The sequence below is a fragment of the Lithobates pipiens genome, unplaced genomic scaffold (genome assembly GCF_037356315.1).
Source record: "Lithobates pipiens isolate NorthernLeopardFrog02 unplaced genomic scaffold, aLitPip1_a1.2 Scaffold_19, whole genome shotgun sequence".
Lineage (NCBI taxonomy): Eukaryota > Metazoa > Chordata > Amphibia > Anura > Ranidae > Lithobates > Lithobates pipiens.
In genome coordinates, this window is record NW_027507764.1 from 4,340,745 (window position 1) to 4,359,484 (window position 18,740).

The window sequence follows — 18,740 nt, forward strand, 5'->3', positions numbered from 1 at the left end:
AGGGAGGAAAGAGGAGGTAGGAGAGAGGAAAGAGGGAGGAAAGAGGAGAAGAGGAGGGTTGAGAGAGAAGAAGAGGAGAGAGGAAAGAGGAAAGAGGAGGGAGGAGAGAGGAGAGAGGAAAGAGGAAGGAAAGAGGAGGGAGGAGGGAGGAAAGAGGAGGGAAAGAGGAAAGAAGAAAGAGGAATTAAAGGAGGAAAAAAGGAAAGAGGAGGGCGGAAAGAGGAAATAGGAAGGAAAGAGGAGAGAGGAAAGAAGAAAGAGGAGGAAGTAAAGAGGAACGAGGAGGGAGAAAAGAGGAAGTAAAGAGGAAAGAGGAGGAGAAAAGGAGAGGAGGGGGACGAGAGGGGGAAAAGGAGGGAGAAGGAGGAGGAGGAGGGAAGAGGGAGAAGGAGAAGGAGGAGAAGAAGATATTATTATTTAATATAATATATAAATGAATAATAATAAGTTGAGCAATTCTCTCCTCTGTGGAATAGTGTTCCAGTCCAACTTGACTTTTTCAACTGAAAAGGTCAAAATGCCTTTTTTTTTTTCCAATGTAACACGACTGTTATGAAGAAATTGCTCCCAATCTTCCTGTAGCTCTTCTTCAGTGATGTATCCTAAGAATGCCATAGAATAGAGGGAGCTCCATGGCTGTCATAGCGGGAGAGCCAGCAGGGTGAGGCACACATGGTGACAGGTAATAGTTGGAGCCAGGCATGTACTGGCCATTGGGACTACAGGGAGTTTCCCGGTGGGCCGATGGCTCAGTGGGCCGGTCAGGTGCAGTCCTGGAGCCATTCCTCTCTGACAGTGAGTGATTGCAATTTCACTTCTGTTAGGCGGAACAGCTGCCGTCACTTGCTGGAGAGAGCATTAGGCTTTCTGCTCCCTCCAGCCTGCAGAGGGAGATAGACAGCTGGCAGACGTTCCATCCTCTCTCCCCTTATCACATGACACTTATCACATGACTGGAGAGAGGAACGAGAAGCTGCCTTGAAAACTAAGTACACGTGGGAGGGGGAGGAGAGGGAGGAGACTCTGATGTAAGGGGAAGTGCTGATGGAGACACTCAAAATTAAAGTGGGCCGGTCATAATGAAGTCCAGGGCCAAATTTTTGTCCCAGTCCAGCCCTGGTTGGAGCACAAAGTCTGCGGATCTGCCGCCCGCCCGCCCAGAGGAAGCGCTGCCTGCGACCCATATGGGGTAAGTGCGACTGATGACCGACCGGTGGGGGGGAGGGGGTAGCCTGTGACACGACCGACCAGGTGGGGGGGTTTCGGTGGGTGAATTGTTTGCAACCCCCCCAAGAAAAATATACCACTGTCCACCACTGCCCTTAAGGTTAAGAGAAGAAGAGAGGGGGGAAAATGCATTGGACTGCATCAAAAACGCACCAAAAACATGTCAAAAAAGGCCATGCCGACAAGCATCTGGAACGTATCCGGACTGCGTTTCTATGGTGCGAATCGCGGCCTCAGAAAATGTTGGGATGTTGGCATTGAACAGGTGGGTATAGAAACCTTCTGCTTGTATTAGTCATTGATATCAATACATTTTACATGATACACATTTATACATTTATATTCTTGCTTTCGTGTTCGGAGTATTAAGAGTTAATGTCCCCCCGGGGGACAACTGCCACTCAACACAACAAACATATAAGAAACATAAAAGTGATAATAAAACATCGGCCACATTCCCCTTCTTTACCATCGATGGTAAGTGCCGGTGTGTCCCGGGCCTGTATGGACGGCGAGGGGGGCTGATCGCTTTACCTGGACAGACGGCGGAATTGTTGCATTGCTTGTGTTCTTTCAGAGGTCCGCTGCAATGGGTGCTGTACGAGGACGAGACGCAGAACCGCGTCCGGGATTTCAGCCCTTCCCCGCAGGTGGTGGAGCATACGCTCCAGGGAGACCACTCCTCCGCCGCCGGGTCTCCTGTACAAGACAAAATGGCATTTTCTGTATTCAGAATTGATGAACTTTTCATTCTTCCTAATCGTCCAATGAGAAAATGGAACAAAAACTAAAATAGTAGAATTCAGTGAAAGGGTCAGACCACCGAAAACTGATATTTACTCCTTTGGTAGTTAAACAACCTGATGGTCTCTTATAGCACCCGCTGTGCCCATTATGAGAGGTTCCCACCATCCCTGTGCTGAGTTCCCGGGTCTGTACACCCACTGTGCCCATTATGAGGGGTTCCCACCATCCCTGTGCTGAGTTCCCGGGTCTGTACACCCGATGTGCCCATTATGAGGGGTTCCCACCATCCCTGTGTTGGGTTGAGACACTTACAGCCTGCGGACAGTATTCTGTGTTTTGGTGTTTAAGCTAGCTTTAAAAATATTCTTTAGACTTCTTTGTGGTAGTGAAAGTGGTTGTAAACCTTGGATTTGCTTTAGAAGAATAACAAACATGTTATACTTACCTGTTCTGTGCAATCGCTCCTGTACTATGTCTGCAGTCTCTGACTATCTCCTGTACTATGTCTGCAGTCTCTGATCATCTCCTGTACTATGTCTGCAGTCTCTGACCATCTCCTGTACTATGTCTGTAGTCTCTGACCATCTCCTGTACTATGTCTGCAGTCTCTGATCATCTCCTGTACTATGTCTGCAGTCTCTGACCATCTCCTGTACTATGTCTGCAGTCTCTGACCATCTCCTGTATTATGTCTGCAGTCTCTGATCATCTCCTGTACTATGTCTGCAGTCTCTGACCATCTCCTGTACTATGTCTGCAGTCTCTGATCATCTCCTGTACTATGTCTGCAGTCTCTGATCATCTCCTGTAATATGTCTGCAGTCTCTGACTATCTCCTGTACTATGTCTGCAGTCTCTGATCATCTCCTGTACTATGTCTGCTGTCTCTGATCATCTCCTGTACTATGTCTGCAGTCTCTGACCATCTCCTGTACTATGTCTGCTGTCTCTGATCATCTCCTGTACTATGTCTGCAGTCTCTGACCATCTCCTGTACTATGTCTGCAGTCTCTGACCATCTCCTGTACTATGTCTGCAGTCTCTGACCATCTCCTGTACTATGTCTGCAGTCTCTGACCATCTCCTGTACTATGTCTGTAGTCTCTGACCATCTCCTGTACTATGTCTGCAGTCTCTGACCATCTCCTGTACTATGTCTGCAGTCTCTGACCATCTCCTGTACTATGTCTGTAGTCTCTGACCATCTCCTGTACTATGTCTGCAGTCTCTGATCATCTCCTGTACTATGTCTGCAGTCTCTGACCATCTCCTGTACTATGTCTGCAGTCTCTGATCATCTCCTGTACTATGTCTGTAGTCTCTGACCATCTCCTGTACTATGTCTGCAGTCTCTGATCATCTCCTGTACTATGTCTGCAGTCTCTGATCATCTCCTGTATTATGTCTGCAGTCTCTGATCATCTCCTGTACTATGTCTGCAGTCTCTGATCATCTCCTGTACTATGTCTGCAGTCTCTGATCATCTCCTGTACTATGTCTGCAGTCTCTGACCATCTCCTGTACTATGTCTGCAGTCTCTGATCATCTCCTGTACTATGTCTGCAGTCTCTGACCATCTCCTGTATTATGTCTGCAGTCTCTGATCATCTCCTGTACTATGTCTGCAGTTTGTCTATCTCTGACATGTTTCCTGAGCATTACGTTTACTGAATATTATTTATGGCCCTTTGGTGATTTCAGGGGCCACAGTTAGAGCCACCATATCACGGACATTGGCCACCACTGCTTTAGACAGTAGTCACCACATTCGGTGTCCACAGACAGCACTAAACACCTGACAGAGGTTCAAACCGTTTATTACTCCAACCAAAGTGAAGAATATATTCTGGCTTCAGATAGACTTTAATCATAATGGATGGTGTTGGCTGGTAATGAGGTTCTGGTTAATTGCCATCCCTCTGAAGATGCCATGGCCTTTTTCGAATCTCAGAGTTCTGCAGCTCCCGGTGCAGCGTCTCTCCTCCCAGTAACTCATCCTGAGTGCGGAGACGTCGTGCCGGTCACCAAACTGCTAACGCAGCTGTTTTCAGGAGTAATTTTCTCCGCGCTCTCCTCTTCGCAGCTGGGAGCTTGTCGGTGAAATATAGGACGAGCTTAGGTACCCACTGGGAAGACGGAGAGGAATTTTCTACAAAAAGGCCGGCAGCAGGTGGCAGCTTGGAGAATATAGAAATAAACAGAAAAGGGGGGGGGGGGGGGTATGAGAGGGGGGGATGTTCGGCTGTCGAAAGGTTCTTTGTCATGTTATTCCTTGGATACCATGCCAGTCTTCTCCCACCAGTGACTTTAGGGTCACGCACTTCGCTCAGATATCGTTCGTTTTAAATATATCTTTACAGATGCAGAGAAATAATTTATTGGTGAGAGTTTTGACAGCTGCAAAATCTCAATGTATCATAAATGGCTGAACCCAGAGCACCAAACTGCCATAGAAAACCCAACCGCATCCATAAACCTTCCCAAAAATGGGATTTATGGGGATCTCCAATAAGGAGTGGAAGACAGCCAAATCTATCGGTTATCAAGGCCGCTCTCCACCTCCAGAACCTCCTTCCTCAACCAGGATTTCCATGGAACTCTAAGGTCCCTCCAGAGGTTGCTAGAGCTTTCTTGAGTTCCTTAACCACCAATGTAAGGAGCATTCTTTCACAGCTTGTTCCGAGTCCTTCAACTCAGGCCTTAGAGCTAGTCTCTTTTTACAATGTCCCTTACATTGGTGATCAGTGAGAAGAATGTTCCTTACATTGGTGATCAGTGAGAAGAATGTTCCTTACATTGGTGATCAGTGGGAAGAATGTTCCTTACATTGGTGATCAGTGAGAAGAATGTTCCTTACATTGGTGATCGGTGAGAAGAATGTCCCTTACATTGGTGATCAGTGAGAAGAATGTTCCTTACATTGGTGATCAGTGAGAAGAATGTTCCTTACATTGGTGATCAGTGAGAAGAATGTTCCTTACATTGGTGATCAGTGAGAAGAATGTTCCTTACATTGGTGATCAGTGAGAAGAATGTTCCTTACATTGGTGATCAGTGGGAAGAATGTTCCTTACATTGGTGATCAGTGAGAAGAATGTTCCTTACATTGGTGATCAGTGAGAAGAATGTTCCTTACATTGGTGATCAGTGAGAAGAATGTCCCTTACATTGGTGATCAGTGAGAAGAATGTTCCTTACATTGGTGATCAGTGAGAAGAATGTTCCTTACATTGGTGATCAGTGAGAAGAATGTCCCTTACATTGGTGATCAGTGAGAAGAATGTTCCTTACATTGGTGATCAGTGAGAAGAATGCTCCTTACATTGGTGATCAGTGAGAAGAATGTTCCTTACATTGGTGATCAGTGAGAAGAATGTTCCTTACATTGGTGATCAGTGAGAAGAATGTTCCTTACATTGGTGATCAGTGAGAAGAATGTTCCTTACATTGGTGATCAGTGAGAAGAATGTTCCTTACATTGGTGATCAGTGAGAAGAATGTTCCTTACATTGGTGATCAGTGGGAAGAATGTTCCTTACATTGGTGATCAGTGAGAAGAATGTTCCTTACATTGGTGATCAGTGAGAAGAATGTCCCTTACATTGGTGATCAGTGAGAAGAATGTTCCTTACATTGGTGATCAGTGAGAAGAATGTTCCTTACATTGGTGATCAGTGAGAAGAATGTTCCTTACATTGGTGATCAGTGAGAAGAATGTTCCTTATATTGGTGATTAGTGAGAAGAATGTTCCTTACATTGGTGATCAGTGAGAAGAATGTTCCTTACATTGGTGATCAGTGGGAAGAATGTTCCTTATATTGGTGATTAGTGAGAAGAATGTTCCTTACATTGGTGGTCAGTGAGAAGAATGTTCCTTACATTGGTGATTAGTGAGAAGAATGTTCCTTACATTGGTGATCAGTGAGAAGAATGTTCCTTACATTGGTGATCAGTGAGAAGAATGTCCCTTACATTGGTGATCAGTGAGAAGAATGTTCCTTACATTGGTGATCAGTGAGAAGAATGTTCCTTACATTGGTGATCAGTGAGAAGAATGTCCCTTACATTGGTGATCAGTGAGAAGAATGTTCCTTACATTGGTGATCAGTGAGAAGAATGTCCCTTACATTGGTGATCAGTGAGAAGAATGTCCCTTACATTGGTGATCAGTGAGAAGAATGTTCCTTACATTGGTGATCAGTGAGAAGAATGTTCCTTACATTGGTGATCAGTGAGAAGAATGTTCCTTACATTGGTGATCAGTGAGAAGAATGTCCCTTACATTGGTGATCAGTGAGAAGAATGTTCCTTACATTGGTGATCAGTGGGAAGAATGTTCCTTACATTGGTGATCAGTGGGAAGAATGTCCCTTACATTGGTGATCAGTGGGAAGAATGTGGGAAGATCAGTGGGAAGATTGTCTCTGGAACGGAGGAGGCGCAGGAGGTGGTCTCTATGATAGAGCAGTACATGGAGGCTTCTGGTTCTAAAGTCAACCATGAAAAGAGTGAAGTTTTCTGGATGGGTGAGGAGGGTGAAAGCTTTGAACTTGCGGATGCCTTCCCAGAGCCCCAGCAGGAAATGAAAGTGTTGGGCATCAAATTTGGTCCTGGTGACTATGGTCATCGAAATTGGGAAAGCAGGTTGGTGTGTGCCAATGTCATAGTAGCAAGCTGGAAGAAATGGAAGCTTTCATTGACAGAGAGGGTTGATTTGATCAAAACGTACCTGGTCCCAATTTTTTTTATATGTCAGCTTCGTCTGTATCTTGCCAGTATCTCTCTATGCAAGGGTGTACAGCTGTTTTTTCCAACTGTTATGGGGAAGTAGGCTGAACCTGATCAAACGCAATGTAACTTACCTGTCTAGGCAGGAGGGTGGCCTAGGAATGGTCAACCCAATAGTTTTCTTTTCACTGCTGTTTTTAAAGTATAATCTTGGTAACATGCTAGCAGAGAACCCGCCGGGATGGGTGGGTATTTTTCAATCTTGTTTTAGGCCTTTTCTGCAATGCTGGGAAGATGGCGGGCCAGTGAAAAGTCTGAGAGTCCGACATGGCAAGCTCCCGGCTTATGTTGCCCCGTGTCTGAAAATACTTCGGCAGTGGCATGTGACAGTGGAGGATATCAAGTCCCTCCTCTGGAGAAGAGGATTTTGGGCTCTGCTTTCAGTGTGCAGTTAAAATTAAAGGTCGTTGACAATGTTGTCCAGCATCTGCCATCCTCCGCTTTCCTGGGGAGAGACAGGCTGACCATCTTCTACCCGGGCCAAAGCTCTGCAACAAGTGTGGAGATAAAGGACATCCTGCATTCTCCTGTCCAGTGCTAAAGTGTTCTCTGTGTCAGGGTGTAGGACATTTGGCAAAGGATTGTTACATTAAAAGGTGCAAAATGTGAAATGTGGTGGAACATCCTTACAGTCAGTGTCCTGAGGCAATGCATAACAAGCCTGCGCTTATGAGAGAGTTCTTCTGCCTGGAACATGGAGGATGGTCAGAGCTCAGCAGCTGGAGTGCCTGTGAGTCCCCCTGAGTCTGTGCCAATACCCAATATGTCTGTGTCCTCACAGTCTGTGGTGCCCCAGTCTGTGCAAATACCCAGTATGTCTGTATCTTCCCAGTCTGTGGTGCCCCAGTCTGTGCATGTGCCTAGTGTGCCCAAGTCTTCCCAGTCTGTGTGTTTGCATAGTGTGCCCGTGTCTTCCCAGCCTGTATGTAAGGTATCAGTTGCCAAGAATGTGCCCAATCCTTCTGTGCCCATGTCTTCCAAAATTGCAGAGGCAGCAAGAGGTGCTGGGGCAAGTGCGGTGCCAGTCCCCCCCCCCCCCCCCCCGACGCTGCAGGGTTTCTATTGAGGATCGTGGAGTGCAGAGGAGTGGGTAAAATGCTGAAGAGGCTGGCCTGGTGGTAGATAAGAGAAGGGAGAATGGGGTGGGGGGGTGGAGGGTAAGAGTGGGTGGAAGGGTAGGAGTGGGGAAAATGTTGATTCCGGTTTGTCTAAGGATGATATGGAGTGGTTGGAGGATAGAAGGAGGAAGGGCAAAAGAAGGGAAAAAAATTGGTTCAGATACCTTAAATCCTAAGGTTTTGCTTTTGGCAAATATGTTTGGGGTCCTGTCAGATGATGACGATGAGTGGGACTGGATGATGAGTGCCAGGGTGCAGTGAAGTGTGTTGGTTCTCCAGGCAGAGGGAGTAGTCAGACTAAGAAATGGCTGCCTCAACTACCCTAATGGCAGTTCCCACTCCGTTAAAAGTGGCAACCATTAATTAATTGGTTCTCTCCCTCCCTCCATGAGGCAATCTGCAGTGATCCTTCTGTCAAAGGGTAAAGATCCTTCGATGATTGAGAATTGGCGCCCCATTAGTCTTCTTAATGTCGATAGAAAGATACTGGCAAAGATTTTTTTCTGGCGATGATCACCAGTGGCAGGCAGTTTGTTATCCCACCACCAGCACTGCTCGGCCCAGGGTAGAAGTACTTTTTCAGCAGTGTTAGCTGTCCGGGAGGCCTTGGAGCGTTGTAGGGCTGCTGGTTGGGGTAAATTTTTGCTGACAAGATCAGGCTAAGGCCTTTGATCGGGTTAATCATGAGTACTTCTGATGCCTTCTTGGCAGATATGGCCTGGAGGGGGGTTTCATTGATCAGCTCAAGATTTGTACAAAGGGGCTGAAAGCTTTCCGCTAGTTAATGGTTGGGTCGGGCAACCCTTTGTGGTCATCTCGGGTGTGCGTCAGGGGTGCCCATTGAGTCCTCTGCGATATGTGTTTGCAATCGACCCCTTCATTAGAAGGCTAGAGAATGGACCATTGTGTGGGGTACCTATGGGCATCACTGGTGAGCCTCCTTTGAAGGTTGTGGCCTATGCTGATGATGTTTCTGTTTTTGTCTCTGGGACTGGGGGGAGGCGCTGGAGGTGGTCTCAGTGATAGGGCAGTATTCAGAGGCATCAGGTTCAAAGGTCAACCAGGACAAGTGTGAAGCTTTCTGGATGGGCGTGGAAGGTGAGAGCTTTGTTCTCCCGGATGACTTCCCGGAGCCCCAACAAAAAATTCTAGGCATTGAATTTGGCCCAGGTGACTATGGTCATGCAAACTGGGGGATTTTTTTTTTTTTATGGCTTTATTGTATATATTGTATATAAGTTATTGTTTGTAAGATTTTTTCAATAAACAAAATTAACCCCTCATAATGGGCACATCGGGTGTACAGACCCGGGAACTCAGCAAAGGAATGGAGGGAACCCCTCATAATGGGCAGAGCAAGTGTGCAGACCAAGAAACTCAGCACAGGGATGGTGGGAACCCCTCATAATGGGCATAGCGGGTGTACAGACCCAGGAACTCAGCACAGGGATGGTGGGAACCCCTCATAATGGGCAGAGCAAGTGTGCAGACCAAGAAACTCAGCACAGGGATGGTGGGAACCCCTCATAATGGGCATAGCGGGTGTACAGACCCAGGAACTCAGCACAGGGATGGTGGGAACCCCTCATAATGGGCACAGTGGGTGTACAGACCCGGGAACTCAGCACAGGGATGGTGGGAACCCCTCATAATGGGCAGAGCAAGTGTGCAGACCAAGAAACTCAGCACAGGGATGGTGGGAACCCCTCATAATGGGCATAGCGGGTGTACAGACCCAGGAACTCAGCACAGGGATGGTGGGAACCCCTCATAATGGGCACAGCGGGTCTACAGACCCAGGAACTCAGCACAGGGATGGTGGGAAGCCTTCATAATGGCTACAGCGGGTGTACAGACCAAGAAACTCAGCACAGGGATGGTGAGAACACCTCATAATGGGCACAGGGGGTATACTGACCCAGGAACTTAGAAAGGGTTGGTGGGAACTACTCATAATGGGCCCAAAGGGTGTACAGACCCAAGAACTAAGCACAGGGATGATGGAAACCCCTCATAATGGGCACAGCAGGTGTACAGACCCGGGAACTCAGCACAGGGATGGTGGGAACCCCTTATAATGGGCACAGCAGGTGTACAGACCCGGGAACTCAGCACAGGGATGGTCAGAACCCCTCATAATGGGCACAGTGGGTGTACAGACCCGGGAACTCAGCACAGGGATGGTCAGAACCCCTCATAATGGGCACAGCGGGTGTACAGACCCGGGAACTCAGCACAGGGATGGTCAGAACCCCTCATAATGGGCACAGCGGGTGTACAGACCCAAGAACTAAGCACAGGGATGATGGGAACCAATCATAGTGGGCACAGCAGGTGTACAGACCCGGGAACTCAGCACAGGGATGGTGGGAACCCCTCATAATGGGCACAAGGCTGTGCTGTCTGGCAGAGTCGTGTAATCTCGGAACTGGATTGCCAGAAATGCAAATCATTTTGCAGGTAACACAGCTCCCTTATATTTATTTCATTCCTATTTTTATATTGTTGGCATGGAGTTCGGCTTCACCCTTCCGGGAAGGCTGACCCCTTCATTGTGAACGCCACCTTCCCATCCGGAGGGATGAAGCGCGCTTCTCATTACTGAGCGGCCTTCAGCTCTCCGGAGAAGATGAAGACTTTATTACTCCGGTTCTGTGATGGCAGCACTTCTCTGCCGAAATGAGAACCGTCCGGCCTGATCTCACCCTGAACTATTCCGAGACGTTGGATTCCTGAATTATTGAGTCTGTACTTTTCTCAGCGTTGTACATTATCAGCGCCTTCCTGAAATAGCAGAACTCCGGCTATAACATGGGACAACGCTATAAATACTGCATGACACCAGATATTACAGATGGATCTTCAGAGGAGCGGCCGGCCAGACTTAAAATGAGAAACCACAATTAAAGGGGGGCTCTGGATGTGACATGAAATCCTCTATACTCTGCACGGATTTCAAGTTCTAATTCGGCTCATTAATTCTCGGGCAGCTCCCAGTGATTATACAGAGCAATGAGCCGGTATATAACCCTTTACATTTTTATTACATTCCTTATCTTATACTCAGTAATATTATCACTGGGCCTGTGCGCTTCTCTATGCAATACAAGCAGATCATGGCTGGTGGCAGGAGGCTGTACATGGCTTCCTGAAAACATCACAGCCCCCGGCCTCAGTACTTCTCTCAAGAGCCCTCAGTCCTGATGCAAGCAGTGGGAGGAGCTATGCAAATATCAAAATGCCTTGATGGGTGGGTGTCAGTCTGGAGGAGTGGGCGTTCATAGGCAGGCTGTATTTGCATGATAAAGCCCACATGTAATTTTGAGCCTCCATGACTGAAAGAACTAAGATATAATGAATTCAAGGGGTGGGGTCAGGGACAGTCAGGCTAGGAAGGTAAGGGGTGGGGCAATGGAAAAGGGGTGGGGCCATGGAAGTCAGGTTTAGGAGGAAAGGGGTGGGGCCATGGAAGTCAGGTTTGGAGGAAAGGGATTGGGCCATGGACAGTCAGGCTGGAAAGGAAAGGGGTGGGGCCCTGGACAGTCAGGCTGGGAAGGAAAGGGGTGGGGCCGGGGACAGACAGATCTGGGGGGAAAAGGATGGGGCCAGGGACAGTCAGGCTGGGAAGGAAAGGGATGAGGCCAGGGACAGTCAGGCTAGGAGGGAAAGGGGTGGGGCCAGGGACAGCCATGATAGGAAGGAAAGGGGGTGGGGCCAGGGACAGCCATGATAGGAAGGAAAGGGGTGGGGCCAGGGATAGGAAGGCTATGAAGGGAAGTGGTTGCGCCAGGGAAGTCAGGCTAGGAAGGAAAGGGGTGGAGCAATGGAAAGAGGCGGGGCCATGGACAGTCAGGTTTGGAGGGAAAGAGGTGGGCCAGGGACAGTCAGTCTAGGATGGAAAGGGGTGGGGCCAGGGACAGTCAGGTTTAGGAGGAAATGGGTGGGGCCAGGGACAGTCAGGCTAGAAAGGGAAGGGTTGGGCCAGGGACAGTCGGGCTGGGAAGGGAAGGGTTGGGGTCAGGGACAGTCAGGCTAGAAAGGGGTTGGGCCAGGGACAGTCAGGTTTGGAGGGAAAGGGACTGGGCCAGGAACAGTCAGGCTAGAAACGAAAGGGTTGGGGCCAGGGACAGTCAGGCTAGAAATGGGTTGGGCCAGGGACAGTCAGGATGGGAAGGAAAGGGGTGGAGCCATGGACAGTCAGGCTAGGAAGGGAAGGGGTTGGGCCAGGGACAGTCAGGCTAGAAAGGAAAGGGGTGGGGCCAGGGACATTCTAGGTAGGAAGGGGGTGGGGCTAGAGACAGTCAGGCTGGGAAGAAAAGAGGTGGGGCCAGGAACAGTCAGGCTAGGAAGGAAAGGGTTCGGGCCAGGGACAGTCGAGCTTGGAAGGGGAGGGGCTAGTCCAGGGACAGCAAGGCTAGGAAGGGAAGGGGTAGGGCCAGGGACAGTCAGGCTAGGAAGGGAAGGGTTGGGGGCAGGGACAGTTGGGCTAGAAAGAGGTTGGGCCAGGGACAGTCAGGCTGGAAAGGAAAGGGGTTTGGCCAGGGACAGTCAAGCTAGGAAGGAAAGGGGTGGGGCCAGGGACAGTCAGGCTAGGAAGGGAAGGGGCTGGTCAAGGGACAGCCAGGCTAGGAAGGGAAGGGGTTGGGCCATCGACAGTCAGGTTAGGAAGGGAAGGGGTTAGGCCAGGGACAGTCAGGTTTGGGAGGAAAGGGGTGGGGCCAGGAATAGTCAGGTTTGGGAGGAAAGGGGTGGGGCCGGGAACAGTCAGGTTTGGGAGGAAAGGGGTGGGGCCAGCCAGGAAATGAGGCGGGGCTCTGTCTGACTGGCTTCAGCTTCTCATGCACATGGTGAGAAGCTCACAGTGTGCAATGAAATCAGAGGAAGCTGTTTCAGTCCAGGGGGAGGAGCCGGTATACCTTTGCCAGGTGGAAGGGATATATTATAAAGTTTACGATGGTCTCACCTATTTGGGGTGCCGGGTATCCAAACTGATATTCATCCCCATCATCCTTCTTCTTGTTGTCGATGGACCTGAGAGACTGACTGCGGGAGTCGTACCTTCCATTGGCTGGAAAAAAAAAGGAGTTATTGCAACAACTGAATGACCGCATTTCATATAAAAAACAATAAAATGATACAATTTTACACTTTTGTAGTAAGAAGTTTACATTCGGAGTCCATATGCAGAAAAGAGTCAAGTCTGACCACTATTCCCATAAAGAAAGTAGTAAAATGACAGAAAATAATCCAATAACTTTACTGTAAATATTCTAGTTGTAGGATTTACTAACAGAAATCTAGTGACTAGTAGACATTTACAGCAAAGAATCCCCCCCCCCCCCGACTATAACACTGGATAGGAAATCACAGTCTGGTGACTTTTACTGTAAAGAATCCATGATAGACTGAACAAAGAGAACCCAAAAACTACTCTTACAGTAAAGAGGCAGCAGTATGATTACTACTATTGTACAATAGAATCACAGCCCCTTGATGTGGCCAATAGGGAGCCGCAATCGCTATAAGTAAAGAATGGACAATTGATCTTCTTTTGGGGGGGGGGGGGGGGGGTGCACACAACACATTAACCAAGATACTTTATTGACATACACAAACCCTTTGTAGTCCTTCTGATGCCCCCTCACACTTGCTGCCAATTCCCCACTGTCAGAATGACAGCCAGAGGTTGCTGTGTAAATACTAAACCTAATATAGCGGCTGCTGTCCTATAATAGACCATATGACACAGTGTTTATAAACATTGTTCAGACTGGAGATAGAGAGATACAAAGTAACTTTTTTTTTTTATAAACATTGATCAGACAGGAGATGGAGAGATACAAAGTAACATTGTTTATAAACATTGATCAGACAAGAGATAGAGGCTCGGTTCACACAGGGGGCGATGCGAGGCGACACGACTTGCCTCGCCGCGACCTGCCACGACCTCAGCGGCGACTTGCAAATGACTTCTGTATAGAAGTCAATGCAAGTCGCCCCGAGGTCGCCCAAAAGTAGTACAGGAACCTTTTTTTCTAAGTCGGAGCGACTCGAGTCGCTCCTCTTAGAACGGTTCCGTAGTACAGAATGGGGGCGACTTGTCAGGTCGCGGCACGGCAAGTCGTGTCGCCTCGCGTCGCCCCCTGTGTGAACGGAGCCAGAGAGGTACAAAGTGACATTGTTTATAAACATGGATCAGACTGGAGATAGAGAGATACAAAGTAACTCCGTTTATAAACATTGACTGACTGGAGATAGGGAGATACAAAGTAACTCCGTTTATAAACATTGATCAGACAGGAGATAGAGAGATATAAAGTGACATTGTTTATAAACATTATAAAGTAACATTGTTACTTTTGTATCCTTCATCTGCAGATCACAAGGATGAGCTTCTATTATGTCAGTGTGAAGAATGTTTTTTTTTTTTTTTTTTTCTCCTATTGAACTCTTTATTAATCCTTTGATTACCCTAATCAGCCGTCTTTTCTTCCCCTTCTCTTCCTTATTATCCTGATTATTTTTTATCTATTTTTAGAAACATTATGTTTTTAAACTTTTTTCATTTTTTCAAAATAAAATGCATATTTTCATGTACAGTAAAGCTTTTTTTTTTTTTTTTTTTTGTTTCCAAACGAGCACTGATCATAATAGAAAAAAAAATTAAAAATATATATGTATTGCTGTTTTTTCCTCAAGTAATGGCACACTTATTTTAGAGGTAGCGGGTAAAGCGGTAACGCGCCCGTTGCAGAAATGTAAACGTTAGTCGGAGTCGTAGGGAGTGTAGAGAGGGGTGAACTGTGTTAAAACACATTTTTTTATTTTTATTTTTTTTACAGTAATGCCGCAAACAAATCAATTATAAAGCGACAAAAGAAACCAGTAAAAAAGGAGTTTGTAACAAAGAGAGGAAAATTCCTCTCCAATATTTCTACACTTATCTTTCAGCAATTTATTTTCTTTCTTTTGCGCAATCTTTATTTGATAACCAAAGAATGCAAATCAGTGTGAGGAATATTCCAGTTAATACATTAAAAAAAAAATAAAAGAATAAAAGCAATTTTCTGTAACAAAGTGAGCATTGTTCGCTGTTCATCACTTCAGGAAAATAACATTCGTGTACACAGGAGGTACGATGACATAAATTGGTTTTCTTGTTTTGTTTTTTTAATTTTTTATTATTATTCGAGTTGTAGAAGGTAAAAGGAGAGCCGCGGACCTTCCTATACAAATATTAAGGGGGGGGTTTACTTAACTTTTTTGTGGCGAGCGACCATCGATGCATAGATGACCAGATCAGGTTTAGCAGAGTCAGAATGTGTTCATTTACATAAATTAAAAAAAATAAAAAAAAACTAAAGAGATAGAGATACTGCAGAGTAGTGCAGTGCAGAGAGGGCCGGGACAAGGGGGTGGGCAGGAGGGGAAGCTGCACTGGGCCCAGCAGAGCAAGGAAGCAGAGAATGGACACTGGGCAGAGAAACCCATTCTACAGTACGTATGAAGAGGGGGGGGTGGGGGGGGGGGCAACGTTACTCATCCTAGCCCCGGTTGCTAGACGAGCCTGTCCCGGTACCGAGTGCAGATTCCACAGTGAAGTGCGATCACCGCTTACATAAAACGCACATGCCCTATGCACATCAGACATGTGCAATTTGTTTAGTTATTAATTTGGGGGTTTTTTTACGTCAAAATTCGGCATATTCGTTCATTCAGGAATGTGGAATCTAAACACAGACACATAAATAAGAAGAGGGAAGGTGGAAATAAATAAAAAATCCCAAAAAATTTCATGTAAAATTTTTATTTTTTTTACAACTTACACGTTTTTCCAGATAAAACGAGGAAAATATCAATTTTCATCCTGATTTGTATACAACACATTTCTTAGAACAAAGCACACTCTTTCAAAGGTTGCGTGTAAATATATGTATTTCCATTTTTATTATGATTTTTTTTTTTTTTTTACATTCCCATATTCTCCCAGTTAAAATGATGAAAACTTTCATTTTCATTCAGATTTTTTTATCATGTATGATTTTCTTTTTTTATACACACATATATATCTTATATTCTTTTATATATATCTATATATGATATATGATGAAAACGTTCATTTTCATTCTGATTGAATTTTTTATAATGTATGATTTTCTTTTTTTTATACACAATTATATATATATATATATATATATATATATATATATATATATATATATATATATATATATATATATATATATATATATGTATGTATGTATGTGTATATATATATATATATATATATATATATATGTGTATATATATATAATTTCATATTTATTAATGTAAATATATATATATGTGAAAATCATACATGATAAAAATGTGATATATATATATATATATATATATATATATATATATATATATATATATATGATTTGTGATGAAAACGTTCATTTTCATTCTGATTGAATTTTTTATAATGTATGATTTTCTTTTTTATACACACTTATATATATATATATATATATATATATATATATATATATATATATATATATATATGTGTGTATATACAGTAGGTCTCTTGATATGGGAGAACTTTGGAATGTATAAAAAAAAAAAAAAATCATACATGATAAAAAATATATATATATATATTGAAACACTTTTATTTTCATGCATCCTTGAAAAAGAGCACTTCGTTCTATGAAATGCGTTAGCTAAAAATCCAGGATGAAAATAGACCTTTTTTATGGGGAGAACTTAAACTTGAGTCAAATGTCCATGTTGGACAAAAACATTTTTTACAAGATAATTTGTGATTATTATAAGTCTCTTGATATGGGAGGACTTTGGAATGAAAAAAAAATAAAAAATAAAATCATACATGATAAAAAATAAAAATGTAAAAATTAAACACTTTTATTTACATACATCTTTGAAAAAGTGTACTCGATTCTATGAAATGTGTTAGTTAAAATCCAGGATGAAAATAGACCTTTTCATGGGGAGAACTTAAACTTGAGTCACATGTCCATCCTTGAAAAAGTGGACTAGGTTCCAAGAAACACGTTGGACCAAAACTTTTTCTACAGGATGATTTGTGATGTATATTATACAATTCTAAGATTGTTATAGGTCTCTTGATATGGGAGAACTTCGGAATGTAAAAATAAAAAAAAAAATTGAATCATACATGATCAAAAAAAAGAAATAAAAAAATTGAAACACTTTTATTTACATGCATCTTTGAAAAACTGCACATTGTTCTATGAAATACGTTGGATAGGAAGCAGGAGGAAAATGAACCCTTTCATGGTTTTATGTGGGAAAACTTGGGAATGTAAAAAAAAAAAAAAAAAAGGAAAAAAATCATACATGATAAAAATTGAAACACTTTTATTTACATGCATCTTTGAAAAAGTGCACTTCGTTCTATGAAATGCGTTAGTAAGAATCCAGGATGAAAATAGACCTTTTTATGGGGAGAACTTAAACTTGAGTCACATGTCCATTCTTGAAAAAGTGCACTAGGTTCCAAGAAACGCGTTGGACCAAAACTTTTTTTACAGGATAAATTGTGATGTATATTATACAATTGTAAGATTGTTATAGGTCTCTTGATATGGGAGAACTTCGGAATGTAAAAAAAAAGAATCATACATGATAAAAAAAAAAGAAATAAAAAAATTGAAACACTTTTATTTACATGCATCTTTGAAAACAATCATACATAATAAAAACTAAAGTTGAAATTCTTTTATTTAGGTGCATCCTTGAAAAAGTGCATTTTGTTCTTGTTGGATAAAAATCGGGATGAAAATTTACCTTTTCATGGTTTTATCTGGGAGAACTGGAGAGTTGAAAATCAAAATTTATATGAAAAAAAAATACTAATTTAAAATACTTTCATTTATGTGCATCCTTGAAAAAGTGGATTTTGTTCTATGAAAAGCGTTGGAAAAAAATCAGAACTAAATAATAATAGTAATAATAATTATAATATTATAATAATTATAATAATAATATATAACGAAATATATATAAAATATTATATCACTATATAATCAATATATGCTTATTTTTTTTATTTTTATTTTTACCAAAAACATGTAGCAGAATACATATTGGCATAAATTGATTAAGAAATTAGATTTTTTTATTGGATGTTTTATAATAGAAATTAAAAAAAATGTTTGTTTTTTTTCAAAATTGTCACTCTTTTTTTGTTTATAGCGCAAAAAATGTAAAAAAAAAACAAAACACAGAGGCAATCAAATACCACCAAAAGAAAGCTCTATTTGTGGGAAAAAAAGGATTTTTACCTATATATATATATATATATATATATATATATATATATATATGTGTATATATATATATATATATATATATATATATATATATATATATATATATATATATATATATATAGATATATATATAGATATATATATATATATATATATAGATATATATCTATATATAGATATATCTATATATAGATATATCTATATATCTATATATATATATATATATATATAGATATATATATATATATATATAGGGTAAAAATTGATACATGATAATCAAAAAATTGAAATGATACATGATAATCAAAAAATTGAAAATACTTTTATTTACATGGATTCTTGCAGTGCACTTGCGCTATAAAAAATATGTTAGATAGAAAGCAGGATGAAAATTAACCCTTTCATGGTTTTATGTGGAAAAACTTGGCAATGTAAAAAAAAAAAAAAAATCAATAAAAAAAAAACAAAATCAAATGGGATAAAACAATTACATTTTAAATACTTTAATTTATGTGCATCCTTGAAAAAGTGCACTTTGTTCTATGAAACGCGTTG

At 42.9% G+C, this 18,740-nt stretch overlaps 1 protein-coding gene across 1 annotated transcript in view; it reads right to left on the minus strand.

The window, feature by feature from the left end:
• ADGRB1 (adhesion G protein-coupled receptor B1) overlaps positions 1-18,740 on the minus strand; it is an 819,205-nt gene that overhangs the window by 407,857 nt on the left and 392,608 nt on the right. The window contains 2 exon segments of the mRNA XM_077490484.1: positions 1,762-1,926; positions 12,845-12,949. Coding sequence (XP_077346610.1) covers positions 1,762-1,926; positions 12,845-12,949 — 270 coding nt within the window.